The 18644-nt window shown below is 43.7% G+C and overlaps 1 protein-coding gene across 1 annotated transcript in view; it reads right to left on the reverse strand.

Moving 5' to 3' along the window:
- The window catches only part of PSTPIP2 (proline-serine-threonine phosphatase interacting protein 2), a 53508-nt gene extending 35222 nt beyond the window's left edge, over positions 1-18286 (reverse strand). Inside the window, exons 1-3 of the mRNA XM_087715281.1 lie at positions 18141-18286; positions 4332-4432; positions 1136-1213 (exon numbers count right to left, since the gene is read on the reverse strand). Of these exons, the coding sequence (XP_087571407.1) occupies positions 1136-1213; positions 4332-4432; positions 18141-18173 (212 nt within the window). The 5' untranslated portion in view covers positions 18174-18286. The remainder of the gene's footprint in view (positions 1-1135; positions 1214-4331; positions 4433-18140) is intronic.
- Positions 18287-18644: the final 358 nt, after the last annotated feature.

The raw sequence follows: 18644 nt of genomic DNA on the forward strand, positions 1-18644 counted from the left end.
TGCATTTTCCTACCAAATTGGGAACTGAATGTCAACCCTTAGGAGGACTCTCCCTTAGATAGGGCCAACCTGAACCAATGGCAAAGCCACTACTGCCATGGCTGAGTAGGGGATGTGCTTCCTATGAATTCGTCCCTGCATGGATGCAGCCGTTGATATGTGAGTCATTATTTAAAAAAAAAAAAGAAATAAACCGTCAAACCAAGGGGGTCAAATAAGATTTCCTTCCCATTTTCAGAAGTTCATCTGAACTTTAAAAAAAAAAAAACTAGGGCAGGGGTTGGCAAACTTAAACACTCAAAGAGCCATTTGGACCCGTTTCCCAAAGAAAAGAAAACACCGGGAGCCACAAAGGTCCTAACCGGAAGCCCCTTGTTCAATTCTGGAGCTGACCGGAAGTTCAGTTCCCCCACCATAGAGTCTCCTCCTAGCACGGCGTACTTTTTCCTCTGCCAGTCATAACTGAAAGCCCTATCAATTGTGGAGACAACTGGAAAACCCTCCCCTTGCCATAGAGTCTTCTCCTAGTGCACTGTACTTCTCTCTCCCCTGCCCTCCCACCGGAAGCTCCTCTCAAAACTGTGGCACCGACCGGTGACGGAGCCGCAGCAGAGGGAGGAAAGAGCCACATGCGGCTCCAGAGCCGCAGTTTGCTGACCCCTGAACTAGGGATAAATGGCCAGGCTGAAGTGTAAGCCTGTGATGGTGAGCCTGTGGCCCCCTCTGCAAGCACTCAAGCTGCCGCCCCAGCTCAGTTCCACTGCCTCCTGCCAGTCAGATGATTTTTGGGACTCTGGCACGCATGCGCAGAGGGCGGCCTGCTAGACCCAAAACAGGGTGGGGGGGGGTTAGCACCACCAACACCAACACCCCGTGGCCCATTTTTGGTCCCAGGAGGCTGCAGGCCCAAAACAGGGTGCCCGGGAGGGGGGGTTTGACACGTGCATGCGCATGGAGGTGTGGGGAGCGTGGGGAATTCGCACACACATGCACAGGAGTGCACATGGTGTGTGTCACGCATGCGTTTTCACAACAAAAGGGTTAGCCATCCCTGGTCTAAGTGAATCGTGTGGTATTTGACCGAGGATGATGACTAAGAGATTTCTCCAAACCCCAACAAAGAGGCTTGGCTTACTTTAGTTCTGTCTGCCCACAGGGCTTCTTCCGCGACAAGCTGATGAGCTCCTTCCCGTATCTCTCTTCCACGGAAGCCCTGAAACAGACAAAGAGAGGCGTAAAAATCAGGGTCCCTTCCAAGCGAAGATCTCCAGCCCGTGGTTTCATCCAGCCAAGGATCAGCCACTGAAACTCAACTCAAAAATAGGCAATCTTCAAGAGATGGGCTTTCCGAAAAATAAATGAAGCCAGCAGAGAGCCCTCTGCAAAACCAACTGCTCCTGTTTTTAACCTTCAAATCCCTACTTTCTTCCTCCTCCTCTCCTCTCCCTTCCTTTTTCCCTTACCTCTCCTCTCTTCCTCTTCCCCTTCCTACCTTTTCTCCTTCTCTTTCTCTCCTTTCCACCTTCCTCTCCTTACCTCTTCCTTCCTTCCCTCCTCTTCCTCTCGTCTCTTCTCCCTCTTCTTCCTTTCTTTTTCTGTTGTTATAGCTCTCTCTTTCCACTCTCAATTTATGTTTTCCTGGGATGGTATTTCCACAAACCCAGCTACAGTTTGATCTCATTTCTTGTTCCTTTTCCTCCGCTAGTCTATCCCAACTATATTTTTTCCCTTTTATGTCTCACTCTTGAATATATACTTGCATACTAGTATTTTCTTTTCTATTTCCTTGCCCCCTTCCCACCCCCTTTCCCATCTAATAGTGTCTCGTCTGCGTTCTGTATCTTCCCCTCACTTTCTTTTCTGTATTTCTTCCCGGTGTCTTGAAGTACTCCGATTCCTCTTTATACTTTATTTTCAAAGTCAACCTGTTCATCTCTGCACAGTCTAGAATTTTTATTTATTTATTTATTTATTTATTTATTTATTTATCTATCTATCTATCTATCTATCTATCTATCTATCTATCTATCTATCTATCTATCTATCTATCTATCTATCTATCTATCTATCTATCTATCTATCATCTCCCAAATTTGGTCCTGTGGAAGAAATGTCCTTCTTTCTGATGAAATTCACTTAACAGCGCTCTTGATTAGCAACCAAAATGTTGGCTCAGAAACTCTGGCATTTGAAGCACGCAAGTCTTAAAGCTGTCAAGTTACAAGACCCTTGCACCCCTAACCCTTTAGGAAAAAAAAACCCCAGGGGTGTTCAAACTTGACAGCTTTAAGACTTGTGGACTTCAACTCCCAGAATTCCTCCTCCAGTCACGTTGGCTCAGGAACTGTGGCATTGAAGTGTGCAAGTCTTAAAGCTGTCAAGTTACAAGACCCTTGCACCCCTAGCCCTTTACGGGGAAAAAACCGCAGGGGTGTTCAAACTTGACAGCTTTAAGACTTTAAGGTTTAGATAGGACTCTTAGAGGCGGGCGGGGCCATTGGTGAGCCAGCCAATCAGTGAGCGGCGGGCAGGGCAAGCGTGGTGCGGACGAGCGGGGGGAGGGAGCTGGAACCGGTTCTAAATGGCACGGAAGAACCTCTTCTATAGAAGAGGTTAGAACTGGCAGGAACCCACCCCTGCACGTTATCTACAGGTACTCCTCGTCTTACAACCAAACAATTGAGCGTAGAACAGGGATGGCTATGTTTTTTTGTCAGAGCCGAGGTGGCGCAGTGGTTAGAGTGCAGTACTGCAGGCTACTTCAGCTGACTGCTAGTTCGGCTGTTCAAATCTCACCGGCTCAAGTTTGACTCAGCCTTCCATCCTTCCGAGGTGGGTAAAATGAGGACCTGGATTGTTGTTGGGGGCGATATGCTGACTCTGTAAACCGCTTAGAGAGTGCTGTCAAAGGACTATGAAGCGGTATATAAGTCTAACTGCTACTGCTATTGCTATCCCGTGCTGAAAGCAATACTGAAATGCGTGCACGACACACACACCCCTGCGCTCCCCCCGCCCCCCTTGCATGCATGGTCGACACCCCCTTCCTTGTGTCCCATTTTGGGCCAAATAGGCCTCCCTACAGCCCACCCCATCCCTCCTAGGAGTCTCCACACAGCCTGTTTTGGATGCCAGGTAAGTGCAGGAGGGCCTGGGAGGGCAAAAACCGGGCCTTTCGGAAGTCCGAAACAGGGCGGTTTCTGGCTTCCAGTGGGCTCCCGGAGTCCGGGAGAGGCATTTTTCATCCTCCGGGAGTCTCGGGGAAACCTCTAGAGCAGTGGGTCTCAACCTTCCTAATGCCGCGACCCTTTAATACAGTTCTTCATGTTGTGGTGACCCCCAACCATAAAATTATTTTAGGTTTTTCCATATTTTTTCGAAAATATGCATTTTCTGATGGTCTTAGGCGACCCCTGTGAAAGGGTCGTTCGACCCCCAAAGGGGTCCTGACCCACAGGTTGAGAACCACTGCTCTAGAGCCTCCGGAAGGCAGAAAATGGGCTTATTGAAAGTACCAGAAGTCCGGAAATGGGCCGTTTCCGGCTTCTGGGGGGGGGGTTCTCTGGAGCCCGGGGAGTTCATTTTTCACCTTCCTGGAGGTTCGGGGAAATCCTCCTAAGCCTGGGGAGGGTGAAAACGTCCCCCCCTCCCGCCATGGTGCAGGAAGCTAAGTAGGCCATGCCCACCATGTCCACGGCCATCCAGCAACCAGGCAGAGAATTGGTTGCTAACATTTTAGAATCCCACCACTGCTCATATTTCACTGGCTGTCCACTTCCAAGATCCCTCTCTCAGTTACTGCTATTAAACCTGGATTCACCCAGTCTACATGTGTCCTTTTTTGTTTCTCTTGCCTAAGACTTTACTTTGCGATGGATGTGTGACCGCTGGAGCAAGGGGGTGTGGCCAGCCATCAGAAATTTGAAACCAGATATAAGCATCTCTGTGTAAGTCCATCATAACTTCAAATGTCCGCTAAGCGCGTGGTGGTAAGTCAAGAACTAACTGAATTGGCGGCTGGGAAGCCCATGAGAACATTCAAGAACCTTTCAGAGCCGAGGTGGCGCAGTGGTTAGGGTGCAGTACTGCAGGCCACTTCAGCTGACTGTTATCCGCAGTTCAGTGGTTCTAATCTCACCGGCTCAAGGTTGACTCAGCCTTCCATCCTTCCGAGGTGGGTGAAATGAGGACCCAGACTTTGGGGGCGATATGCTGACTCTGTAAAACCGCTTAGAGAGGGCTGAAAGCCCTATGAAGCGGTATATAAGTCTAACTGCTATTGCTACTATTGCTATTCACCGTTCCAGGAAAGAAAAGCCAGTCATACGCACCTTTCTCGCAAAAAGTCTTCAAATTCTTTGCAGTTCTTCCTGCCGTCGTTCAAGTGTTGGACAATGCTGTCATATCCGGCTGTGCTGATCAAATCTGTGGTCTAAAAAAGAACGTTTAAAACTTCGTTAGGCAAACAGCGCACGCAGCATTTTCTATGTCGGTAGCTAGAAGCAGCCTATTTTGGCCTGTCCGCCACCAGCCCCCCCCAGCAGCTGAATCAGAGGAGGGGAGGCATGGGAGTCAGGGTCAGCATCAGAGGTGGATTCCTACCGGTTCACACCAGTTCAGTGGGACCGGTAGTGGAAATGGCGTCTGGGTCGGATATTTTGCCCTCCGGCATGCGCCCGCGCACACATGCACACAAATTCCGGTTTGGGCCCTCGGTGCCGAAAAGGTTTGCCATCACTGAACTGGGGCATGCAGGCTGGGGGATTCTGGGAGTTGAAGTCCACCGATCTTAAATTTCTCACGGACGAGAAACACTTTGTTCGGACCCAGCTCCCAAACATGACAAAAACCTCTGAAGTTATATCAATGATTCTTTTATTCGGAGCACCAGCAGCCCCGGCAAAATGTTTCTCGTTCAATGCACCAGCTAACAAGTCTGTCTGGCAGGGAGAGGAATTGTTGTCTGCCACATCTATTCATCTCTGCCCCCTGCCTTTTACCCCAGAGCTAGGATGAGGATGACTAGCAGTGGTGGCTCTTTCATCCCAAGGACCGGCCCATAGATTTCCACTGCTCTCCTCTCCTCTGCCTTCTGTGCATCCGTGCGTCAGGCACTGGACCCAGATGTTTTCCCCTCTTCCTCATCAGCCACCTCCAGACTTGGGGGCTGTTGACTCTCCATCTGAGGGCTGACGGATGGCCCAGGCTCCACCTGTCTCTCTCTCTCTCTCTGCAAGCTCCATTCCCTCTTCTCCCTTGGAGCTCCCAAGTTTCCCTCAGGCTAACCTTGATTCCCACGCCTCCTCCTCTGATTCAGCTGCTGAAGGGGGCTACGGCCAACGGGCCACCACACCGTACATGTGTGGGAAGCCCCCTCACTGCCAGAGAATGAAATATTTAGGGAACATTAAAAGAGAGAGGGTAGGAAGAGGTAAGGGAAGAAAGAAGGGGAAGGAGAGGAAGAAGGAACGAAGTAGAGAAGGAAAGGAGGGAGAAAAGAAAGGGAAAATAAGGTGGTGTTACAACAGGCGCTAGGGATGGTAAACAAGGCAACCCAAACTGTATATTATAACCTTTTCAATGGAATAACAAAAGTATAAGAATGGCAAAGAAAAAGAATAACTATGTGAATGTAGACCTATAATTCTATGTAAGAGAATAATAACAGTAAGAATATATAGCACAATATAGGTAAACAATATTTTGTTATAAATAGCTAAGTATAAATAAATATAGAATTGTACATAAAAAAGGATAACAAATAAAGAGACCATGAATGCAAGATAGAAATGTATAGAAGGGAAAACACTAACTATAAAGAAACCGATACGGAACTGCTATATGATATATGATGGGACTCTTGTTCCTATGTTGTTTTAAGTCATGTGTTTGTTTTTGTTGATGTGTTTATGTGTTTAAAATAATTTTAAAAAAATAAATAAATAAAAGAGGCAGAATATTGTATTCTCCCAAAGGAGAAACAGATAAAAATCTTAACAAAGGCAGAAAACGATCCCAGTCTTCCTGCCATAGGAAACCTAAGAAGCTTGAATAGGTTAACCTTTGGAATCCAGATTTTGCATCCATTCAGAAAGATCGGGCCAATTTATTCACAACGAAACACCTTCAGTCACACACGCTCCAGCTCCCAGGCTGGAGCTGATGGGATTAAGAATTTGCATTCCCCCATCCAGCTCCAAGGGCAGGCAAGACTTTATTTATTTATTTTTATTTTTATTTTTATTTTTATTTTTATTTTTATTTATTTTTATTTTTTTTTTATTTTATTTTTTTATTTTTATTTTTAATTTTATTTTTATTTTATTTTTATTTTTTTATTTTTTATTTATTTATTTATTTATTTTTATTTATTTTTATTATTTTTATTTTTATTTTTTATTTTTATTATTTTTATTTTTATTATTTTTATTATTTTTTTTATTTTTATTATTTTTATTATTTTTATTATTTTTATTATTTTTATAATTTTTATTATTTTATTTTTATTATTTTTATTATTTTTATTATTTTTATATTTATTTTTATATTTATTTTTATTATTTTTATATTTATTTTTATTATATTTATTATTTATTATTTATTATTTATTATTTATTATTATTATTCATTATTCATTATTCATTATTCATTATTCATTATTCATTATTCATTATTCATTATTCATTATTCATTATTCATTATTTATTATTTATTATAAAATTTATATGCCGCCCAATCCCGAAAGACTCCGGGAGGCTTACAAAAAAGAGAGAGAAAAAAGAGGGGAAAAAAAGACAGTTTAAAATCACAACACCACATACATTCATTCTAATCGGGGATAGACCTCAACAATGAGGTCAACAGCCCCAGGCCTGCCGGAATAGCCAGGTTTTAACAGCTTTCCTGAAGCCATGAGAGTGGGTATGGTCCGGATCTCTGGGGGTAGCTGATTCCAAAGAGTCGGAGCAGACACAGAGAAGGCTCTCCTCCGGGGGCCCGCCAGCCGACACTGTCTGGCTTGACGGCATCTGAAGGAGGCCCAATCTGTGGATCTTACTGGCCGCTGGGAGGTATGTGGCAGTAGGCGGTCTCGAAGGTACGCTGGCCCTAAGCCATGTAGGGCTTTAAAGGTAATAACCAATACCCTGAATTGCATCCGGAGAGCAATAGGTAGCCAGTGCAGCTCGCGGAGGACAGGTGTATCGTGGGTGTACCTCGGTACACCCAGTATCGCTCGGTGTACCTTAGTGCACCCAATAACCTTTAGGGCATAATAGGATTAACCCAGCACTATTGAAATAGCAAAAAACAACAAGGCTGCCTACATTGCATAACTCCCCTGGAGCATCTCAAACGCCAGAGCCTTATAAAAATCCATCCACTCACTCAGCCATTTGGTGAGCCACCCCAGAACATGCTGCTGTCACAGAAGTTTCTGGAAACCCAAATAAAGAGAGACCTTATTTCCTTGTAGCCGGCCTACGTTTTATTTCCAGTGTTTTTCTCCCGGGTTTGGAATCAGACTGGAGTTTTCTCTCCCCACATGAAACAGAGGTTTAGGAAGCCAGATGTTTTTCACACATACACCCCCCTCCAAAAAATGCATCCTCTTAGGATCCAGGAGGAAAGTCCAAAGATTAAAGCACTCTTTTCAATTTGGGCAGCTTTTTAGACATGTCGACTTCAACTCCCAGACTCCCAGCCTACGTAACCCCAGCTGGGAATTTTGGGAGGTGGAGTCCCCCTACTTGGAAGCTTCTAGATTGAGAAACCCTAGGTCAAAAGTTAAACTATTCCTGGCCTGGCCCGTTTGGGGAATCGTTGCCGTTTCTCGGTAGTCCCTCCGAAGTTCTCTTTTAAATTTTAAATTTCCTCAAAAGTTTACGTAAGAAACCCAAAAGGGCTACTAGGGTTTGGAGCACTTCCCTGCCAACGTGAGAAACATGCAGTTTTCATTTGAGAATCAAGTCTTAATCCTTCAATGGATGACCAAGAATCAGAAACCGTTTCAGAAGATCTCAGCTAAGCGTCTCTCAATTCAACACTTCAGGCTCAATAGAATAAAAGAGAAGTGGGACTTAATAGAAACATTTGGGGGGGGGGAAGGAACAGATGCACACAAAAGAGGCAGAAGCAAGCATTTGGTGCAGCACAGACAGTCCTCGACTTATGACCACAAGTGAACCCAAATTTCCCGTTGCTAAGGGAGACCTTTTGCCCCGTTTCACGCCTTTTCCTGCCGATGTTGTTAAGTGAATCACTGCGGTTGTTCAGTTAGTGACACGGCCATTAATAGCAATAGCAATAGCAGTTAGACTTATATACCGCTTCATAGGGCTTTCAGCCCTCTCTAAGCGGTTTACAGAGTCAGCATATCGCCCCCACAGTCTGGGTCCTCATTTCACCCATCTCGGAAGGATGGAAGGCTGAGTTAACCTTGAGCCGGTGAGATTTGAACCGCTGAACTGCAGATAGCAGTCAGCTGAAGTGGCCTGCAGTACTGCACTCTACCCACTGCGCCACCTCAGCCATTAAGTGAATCTGCCTTCCCCATTGACTTGGCTCGTCAGAAGATCGCAAAAGGAGATCACATAACCCCAGGACACGGCAACCGTCATAAATACGAATCCCTTGCCAAATAGCTGAATGTTGTTCATATGACCGGAGGGATGCTGCCATGATTGTGTGAAAAAAGAATCATGAGTCACATTTTTCAGTGCTGTTGTAATTTTGAACGGTCACTAAATCAAGGGCTACATGTATTTCACACTTAAAATGTGAAAAACGCTGCTTTGACTCTGAGTCAATTACCAGGAAAATGTGAGTTCTAGTCTTGCGTTAGCTATGAAAGCCGGCTGGTCGGCTTCGGAGCAATCACCGGGCAACAGGGAGTCCTGGTGATTGCTCCACATTTATATGAAGAACGGCTGCAGGAATTGGCCCAAAGGTCCTTTTTCAGGAGGCAACTGGCCTTTCTTGGTTTTTTTTCTTTTTCTTCCTTTTCTTCTTCTTCTTTTCTTTCTTTCTCTTTTTTTCCAGTCCGACCAGGACCTGGATGACTGAGAATTTCTACAGACTTTTTGTAGGAATTGGGTCTGTCTTGTCTAATGCAAAAAGGATTACGGGAGATGATAGCAGGATTTCAATATTTGAGCGGCTGTCACAGTGGTGGGATTCAAATTTTATTACTACAGGTTCTGTGGGCATGGCATGGTGTGGCTTGGTGGGTGTGGCAGGGGAAGGATACTGCAAAATTTCCATTCCTCACCATTCCAGGGGAAGGATACTGCAAAATCTCCATTCCCTTCCCACTCCAGGGGAAGGATACTGCAAAATCTCCATTCCTCACCACTCCAGGGGAAGGATACTGCAAAATCCCAATTCCCTCCCCACTCCAGGGGAAGGATACTGCAAAATCTCCATTCCTCACCACTCCAGGGGAAGGATACTGCAAAATCTCCATTCCCTCCCCACTCCAGGGGAAGGATACTGCAAAATCTCCATTCCTCACCACTCCAGGGGAAGGATACTGCAAAATCCCCATTTCCACCTGATCAGATGGGATTTGGGAGGCAGAGAATAGATGGGGACGTGGCCAGTCGGAGGTGGTATTTAACGGTTCTCTGAACTTTTTCAAATTTCCGCTACTGGTTCTCCAGAACTGGTCAGAACCTGCTGAATACTACCTCTGGGCTGCTACAACCTGTTCTCCAAAGCACCTGAGGGCAGGAAAAGAAGCAATGGGTGGAAACTAATCAAGAAGAGCAGCAACTTAGAACTAAGGAGAAATTTCCTGACAGTGAGAACAATTAAGCGGTGGAACAACTTGCCTCCAGAAGTTGTAAATGCTCCAATACTGGAAGTTTTTAAGATGTTGGATAACCATTTGTCTGAAGTGGTGCAGAGTTTCCTGCCTAAGCAGGGGGTTGGGCTAGAAGACCTCCAAGGTCCCTTCCAATTCTGCTATTCTGTTCTATTTTGTGAAGGTTTCTGCAGAAGAGGCGTTACATTGCTTCCTTCTTAGGGCTGAGGGAAAGTGACTGGCCCAAGGTCACCAGGTGTGACCTTTGTGCCTGACATGGGCCAGTCTGTTCAGCAGAAAACATTTGCATCTGGTCGTTTGTTCATCTTTAATTTCCAATAAAGTTTAGAAAAATGTAGCCTTTGTGGCTCTCTTCACCCCACCCCACCCACCCCAAACTGCGTTTCTGAAATACAGTATTCATCTAGGCAAACATATCACCTCTTTATCTTTGGGGAAAAGGATAAATGCAAATAATTTATCCAGGGGGGTCAATCCTTTGCTAACTGCCTGATTATTTGCATATTCAAATATTTCCAAATATCATTTACAGCTTCCTTTTTTTTTTTTTTTTTGCATGCCTCCCTGAATGTTTTGTGATTCAGTTTTTGAGCAAGGCAATATTTTTGTTTTGGTTGTGTTTTTTTTTTAATTTGGCAGAACTTTGTCCTCTGCAGAAAATTTCGCTTTTTCTTCCCAGATTTGCTCTTCAACTCCCTGGCAACCTGTGTGACTTTCTGTTGCCCTTCCCGCCTTTATATATTATTATTATTTTTTGGAAGGAAAATGTTTAAAGTTAGAATGGTTTAAAATAATTTTTGGGTGTCCGGGTTTCTGTAAGTGGCTTCCCCTTTTTTTTTTTTTTTAAACCAAATCCTGTTTTTTGAGGAAGTTTCTCATGAAGTCAAATATGACTTTGCTAGCCTTCTGAGGTAATTTTCCAAACGTAATGTCATTTCAATAGAAAAGTATATTTGTAACTCAGGGTTGAATGGCAGAATCCTTGGTATTTTCTGAGCTCGGGTGGGGGGGGGGGGTTGGCAGATGTTTGATTACCTAACTAGGCAACATCATCAGAGCTAGTGAGTGGAGAGTTTGCTCTCTGTTCATATACGACAGGGGTGTCAAACTCAATTTCTTTCATTTCTCAATTTCATCAGGGTTGTGTTTGACCTTGGGGGGGGGCTGGTGGGCGTGATCAGCTCAACATCACTCATGTTGGGGGGGCGCCTGTGGTGGACTAAGCGCTCTGCCAGCGAAAACGGGTTCCCGAGCTCCGTTTCGGCTGCGACAGCCTCCTGCAACCCTCTGCCGGCAAAAACGGTGCTTGGGAGTGTAGCCCGGGGCCCTCGTGAGCTCCGTTTCTGGCTGTGACAGCTTCTTGCAATCCTCTGCCAGTGAAAATAGATTTGAGAGTGCCACCCGCAGCTCTTGCAAGCTCCATTTTCAGCTGCAACGGCTTCCTGCAGGTTCACCCACAAATGCACGAACGACAAAAGCGCGCCTGACTAAACCACGGTGACAAAACTGCGCCGACAAAAGCGCGCCGACGAATGAGCACTGAAGCACGCCGACAACAGCGTGCCGACAGAAGCGCGCTGTAACCCTAACCCTAAACCTAACCCTAAACCTAACCCTTAACCTAACCCTAAACCTAACCCTAACCCTTACCTTAACTGGTGCTGTTGTCGGCGCGCTTTTGACATCGCGGTTTTAGCGCCGCGGTTTTGTCGGCGCGCTTTTGTCATTCGCGCATTTGTCTGGTCACGCCTCCTGCAACCCTCTGACAGAGAAAATGGAGCTTGGGCGTGCTGCCAATGGCTCTACTCAAGCTCTGTTTTCGGCTGCGACGGCCTCCTGCAACCCTTAGCGTGCAGCCCTCCTGAGCTCTGTTTTTACTGGCAGAGGGACTGTGGGCCGGTCCTTCACCGTTTCCAGAGTGACCCGGCAAGCCAGAGCTAAGCATCCCACGAGCCGGATCCAACCCCCGGGCTGGCTGGGAAATTCTGGGAGTTGAAGTCCACAGGACTTAAAGTCGCCAAGGTTGAGAAACGCTGGGCTAAATAAATAATAAATAAATTGGGTGGTTTAAAAGTAGAAAGAAAGAAAGAAAGAAAGAAAGAAAGAAAGAAAGAAAGAAAGAAAGAAAGAAAGAAAGAAAGAAAGAAAAAAGAAAGACAGGAAGGAAGGAAGGAAGGAAGGAAGGAAGGATGGAAGGAAAGACAAGAAAGAGAAAAGAAAAGAAAAAGAGGAAGGAAGGAAGGAAGGAAGGAAGGAAGGAAGGAAGGAAGGAAGGAAGGAAGGAAGGAAGGAAGGAAGGAGACATAATACAGGTAAACCTCGATGTATGACCGCAATTGAGGTCAAATTTTATGTTGCTAAGCGAGACTCTTGTTCAGGGAGTTTGGCCTCCTTTTATGAACTTTCTTGCCACAGCTGTTAAGTGAATCACTGCAGTTGTTAAGTTAGTAACATGGTTGTTAAGTGAATCTGGCTTCCCCCATTGACTTTGCTTGTCAGAAGGTCACATGACCCCCAGGAGGCTGCAACCATCATAAATATGAATCAGTTGCCAAGCATCTAAATTTTGATCACATGACCATGAGGATGCCACAATGGTCATAAGTGAAAAGGATAAAAAAAGCGAAAGCCACTTTTTTCCAGTGCTGTTGTAACTTTGAACGGTCACTAAATGAACTGTTGTAAGTTAAGGACTATTTGTATTAGATAACAATTCCACCAGGTCAACTTCTGGCACAAAACATAGATGAATTCAAACGTCTTTTCTGGCCAAAAAAAAAAAAAAAAGGAGGAAATATTCTACAAATGGTTTGTGATCAGTCTCTTCCAGGGAAAAAAAACTCTATGCATTCTAATCTCCAAAGTGCAATTCACAAAGCTGAAACACCTCATTTTACTGCTCATAATAAATTTAAATGTTATCCTGACCCTATACCTGCCTGAAAGTTTATACCAGGTATGTCCAACCTGGACCACAGACCACATGCAGTCCTGGATAGCTAGTAACACAGCCAGACAAGATAATAAAAATATTTTTTGAAAAAATTTACATTTTTAAAAATATTTAAAAAATATTTACATTTTTAAAAATATTTAAAAAATATTTAATTTTTAAAAATATTTTAGAAATATTTGCATTTTTAAAAATATTTAAAAAATATTTACATTTTTAAAAATATTTAAAAAATATTTACATTTTTAAAAATATTTAAAAAATATTTACATTTTTAAAAATATTTTAGAAATATTTGCATTTTTAAAAATATTTTAGAAATATTTATATTTTAAAAATATTTATATTTAAAAACTAAAGCAGGTTTGTTATTATATTATATTTATTATATTTATTATATTTATTATATTATATTATATTATATTATATTATATTATATTATTATATTATATTATATTATTATATTATATTATATTATATTATATTATATTATATTATATTATATTATATTATATTATATTATATTATATTATATTATATTATATTATATTATATTATATTATATTATATTATATTATATTATATTATATTATATTATATTATATTATATTATATTATTTATTATATTATAATTATATTATATTATATTATATTTATTATATTTATTATAATAAATATTATATTATATTATATTATATTATATTATATTATATTATATTATATTATATTATATTATATTATATTATATTATATTATATTATATTATATTATATTATATTATATTATATTATATTATATTATATTATATTATATTATATTATATTATATTATATTATATTATATTATATTATATTATATTATATTATATTATATTATATTATATTATATTATATTATATTATATTAATTTATTATATTATATATATTGTATTGAATTGTATTATATTATATATTTTACTTGTGGACATTCAATTCATGCAATTTCGACCCATGCAAACCAAAATATTGGGTAACCGCTGTTTTATACAATTTGAGTTTTACTCAAAATCAGAATTTTGGAATCCCAAAAGGGAATGAAGCTACTGTAGGTTCAGGCAGATCGAGCATACAGAACCATGGATGTGGAGAGGTAAAATTTTGATGAATGGGTATTATCTAGGTTTTTTTTAGTTCTGCACGGCTGACTGAGGAATTCTGGGAGTTGAAGTCCACATGTCTTCAAGCTGCCAAGACGTATTTATTTATTTCTTTTTTTCCCCCTTTTTGACCATATCCTGCCTTTTTGTTACTTTTATAAATAAGTCAAGCCGATGAAAATAAGCAACACATCTTCCTCCTTCTATTTTCCCCCAACAACAACAACAACCCTGTGAGGTGGTTTTGAGTTGAGAGAGAGAATGACTGACCCCAAAGTCACCCAGCTGGCTTTCATGCCTATGACGGGACTAGAGAACTCACAGTTTCCCGCTTTCTATTCTGGTGCTTTAACCACTAGACCAGGTTGAGAAATATTGGCCTAAGCCTAAGGAGTAAAATCTATATATATATACAATATAAAAGCCAAATACCACTGACTCATCACGAAATCTCCAGAACCGTAAAGCCTACAAACTTGAAATTTGGCACATATTTTCCTCTTGGCTTCTAGATGCTCTCTAAAAAAGGATTTTTCCAAATGACCATCAGATCATTAGTATTTCTTATACAGTAATTAACATGCTCTGATGCTAAGGAGTTCTACTCCCCCTCCCCACATGAAAAGAACTCTGTTCCAACCACCAGTTGCCTCACATTCCATTTACCTCAGTTCAAACTGGCAGACGTTCCAGTCGATATCAACAAAATGTCTACGCCTTCCACCTATGGAACTGCTTCCGGACTCAAGGTGTTTGGAGCGATATTCCCTTATGTGTTTCAATCACCGACCACTACTGAGCCAATAGGATCGCGAACCGAATTTCTCCTGCATAGCCCAATCACATAGTTGCCTCACGAAGCACGGATATCCAGCTAGTATATTATATAAAGAAGCTACTATCTTTCCCCAATCCATGTGCTTAACTGAATGAGGAGAGTGTGACTGAATCATTTCTATAATTTCTTAATTTCTCCTTAATACACAGGAAATCAATGTTTCTTTAAACCTAGAAATGCCACAGGTAGTACAGGTAGTCCTCGACTTACGACCACAAGGGAGCCCAAAATTTCTGTTGTTAAGTGAAGCATTTGTTCCGTGAATTTAAATTTGTTTCCCCAATGTACAATATTTCCGGCTGCAGTTGTTAAGTGTGAATCACTGCAGTAGTTACACTAGTAACACGGTTGTTAAGTGAATTTGGCTTCCCCGTTGACTTTGCATGTCAGAAGGCCGCAAAAAAGATCACACGACTCTGGGACCCTGTCATAAATGTGAGTCAGATATCAAGCATCTGAATTTTGATCATGGGACCATGATGGGGAGGCCATCATGGGACGTCTTAAGTATGGAAAAAGAGTCACAAGTCACATTTTTGGTGCCGTTGTAACTTTGAACGGTCACTAAATGAACTCTTGTAAACCGAGGACTACCTGTACTTTCAAAATAATCTGGAGAGCCTCTGTGGGAGGACAGAACCACAGAGCCCATCAGCAACATCCAGATCAAGCATAATGCCATTGGAAACTAAATGTCACAGCACATGAGCTTGTACACTACATACCGGGACATGACACAACCCAAACCATGATTGGCATAAGCCTTAATTGCCAAATAAAAGCCCCTTTAGACGTAAACCATGATTTGCACATCCTTCAACCCATAAGTCTCACATTCACACAAAATAAAAGAAAGTTACTCCAGCTGGCTTGATTCAACCCATAAGCTCCCATCCATACCACCTGGGCCTGCTTTCATCTGTTGGCTGCATCAATTCACCTGCAAACTTCGCTACCAATTGGAAACTCGATTCAGAAACGGAATCAGAATCCAGCTGGAAGGGACCTTGGAGGTCTTCTAGTCCAGCCCCCTGCTCAAGCAGGAGACCCGACACCATTTCTGCCAAGTGGCTGTCTGGTCTTTCCTTAAAAAACTTCCTCTGATGAAGCACCCACAACTTCTGGAGGCAACTTCTGTTCCACTGGTTAATTGTCCTCCCTATTGGGAAGTTTCTGCTTAATTCCAGGTAGCTTCTCTCTTTGATTAGTTTCCATCCATTCTTTCTTCTCCTGCCTTCTGGTGCTTTGGAGAATAAGATTGAGCCCCTCTTCTTTGTTGCAGCCCCCCAAATACTGGAAGACTGCAGTCAATGCAGTACTGCAGGCTACTACTTCTGCTGACTGCCAGCTGCCTGCAGTTTGGCAGTTCGAATCCCACCAGGCTCCAGGTTGACTCAGCCTCCCATCCTTCCGAGGTGGGTAAAATGAGGACCTAAATTGTTGGGGGCAACACGCTGACTCTGCAAACCGCTTAGAGAGGGTTGTAAAAGCACTGTGAAGCGGTATATAAGTCTCAGCGCTATTGCTATCATGTTACCCTAGTCCTTCTTTTCTCTAAACTTGTTGTTAGTTGCGAAGTCGTGTCCGACCCATCACGACCCCATGGACAACGTTCCTCCAGGCCTTCCTGTCCTCTACCATCCTCTGGAGTCCATTGAAGCTCATGCCAACTGCTTCGGTGACTCCATCCAGCCACCTCCTTCTCTGTCATCCCCTTCTTCTTTTGCCCTCAATATTTCCCAGCATGAGGCTCTTCTCCAGGGAGTCCTTCCTTCTCATTAGGTGGCCAAAGGATTTGAGTTTCCTCTTCAGGATCTGGCCTTCTAAAGAGCAGTCAGCAGTTGATGTCCTCTAGGACTGACCGGTTGGATCTCCTTGCAGTCCAAGGGACTCGCAGGAGTCTTCTCCAGCACCAGAGTTCAAAGGCCTCCATTCTTTGTTGCTCAGCCTTCCTTATGGTCCAACCTTCACAACCATCCATTGCAACTGGGGAAACCGTAGCCTTGACTATAGGCACTTTCGTTGATGATGCCTCTGCTTTTTAGTAGGCTGTCTAGATTTCCCATCACTTTCCTCCATTGCAACTGGGAAAACCATCGTCTTGACTAGACTTTCTCCTACCTAGCCAAACCCAATTCTTGCAACTGTCCTTCATATATATATGTATGTATGTATGTATGTATGTTCAAATCCCAGTAAGGGTATGGCTAGCTGATGAGAGCTAAATAGCTTGAAATAGATCTATACTAGTCTCCCTTTATTTATTTATCAGCACAAATACTACACAAATGTAACAAAGGCAACAGTAAAAATATTGAGCTTTCTGTCTGGATGGTCTCTTGTGACGAGCCGATGGACAGAGAATGGAAGCTTCCTCCCATAATTGGGGCATACCAGGGGTTGTGACTTTATTTATGTGTGTGTGTGTGTGTGTGTGTTTATTTGTGCTGATAAATAAATTTGGCTAGCTGATGAGAGCTAAATAGCTTGAAATAGATCTATACTAGTCTCCCTTTATTTATTTATCAGCACAAATAAAAAAACACAAATATAGCAAAGGCAACAGTAAAAAACATTGGGTTTCTGTCGTGATGGACTCTTGTGACCAGCCGATTGACAGATGATGGAAGCAGTTAGCTTCCTCCCATAATTGGGGCTTACCAGGGGTTGTAAAAATCTAATAAATATATAAAATACCTTTCACCCTGGCCTCACTGATAACAGATAAGAGCCTGTGGCCGAATCTCTAAGAAGTCTGCCTAGTATGTAATATAGCCCAGGTTCGATTTCCAAACTTGGGTATGGCTAGCTGATGAGAGCTAAATAGCTTGAAATAGATCTATACTAGTCTCCCTTTATTTATTTATCAGCACAAATACAACACATATGTATATATTGTCTCTAGCGCCCTTTCATCAACTCAGTTATTCTTTTGGGGGGGAAACTTTCCCCAAAAGTCTCCACCTCTTTTTTTTTGGTAATGCGGTCCCCAAATTCTCACCATACAAGGTGAAAACTCCCCCCCCCCCCAACGCATCGTGAGAACCAGGTCCCCAGTCGCCAAGTTGGCGTCCCGGATCCGAAACGGCGTCCCGCCGTCCCGTTCCCACACCTGGCCCGCCTAGACAAGGCGAGGAGGTCGGATTCCCCACGAACCAGTGCGTCGCTCTCCCCACCCCCATCCCGGCTCAACCCTTCCCCAACCGGGCGCCCGCTGCTTCTCTCTCCCCGCCGGCTGCGATCTCCCTTCCAGCCGCTCCCCGAGTCCCTCCGGAGCTGCCTTCCTTCTCCACCACCACCCCGGCACCAGCAGCAGCCACGGCCGCCGTGGGGGGCTCCTTCAGCGACCCACCCACCCCAATCCCAGCCCGGCCGCCCAGGGGCTGCTCACCCAGAAGTTGTCCTTAAAGAGGGTCTCCCGCATCGCGGCTGCTGAGCGGGGCGAAGGGCGAGGCTGGGATCCAAGGTCTGGCCGTCCTCCCCTCGGACGACGACGACGACGGGACTCCCCGTTTCCTCCCTCCGGGACGAAGGGACGGGCCGCCGGCTGAGTCTCCGCCCGCTCGCCTGCCCGGCACCGTAGGCGCCGGGTGGCCGAAGGGGGGAACTGCTGATCGCGGACAGGAGGGGGGGGGGAAGGCTCCTGTCCCGCGTGGGGGGTGGGTAGGTGAGTGGGGGGTCTTTTCCTCGCGACCACCCTGCGAGTAGAGGCTGGACGAGGAAGGGGAGAGAGAAGTGGGGAGACAAACCGGGGCAGATTCCCCCACCCAAGGCACCCAAGTTGAAGCGAGGGAGGGAGACTCTGGTTTTTTTACACAATCTTCCTTTGGGGAAGTAAGTGGTGAAGAGTCAGAAGGGACCTTGCAGGTCATCTAGTCCAACCCCCTGCCCAAGC

This window comes from Thamnophis sirtalis, unplaced genomic scaffold, assembly GCF_051295495.1.
Source record: "Thamnophis sirtalis isolate CommonGarterSnake01/CBP01778 unplaced genomic scaffold, rThaSir2_p1.2 scaffold_5, whole genome shotgun sequence".
Classification (NCBI taxonomy): domain Eukaryota; kingdom Metazoa; phylum Chordata; class Lepidosauria; order Squamata; family Natricidae; genus Thamnophis; species Thamnophis sirtalis.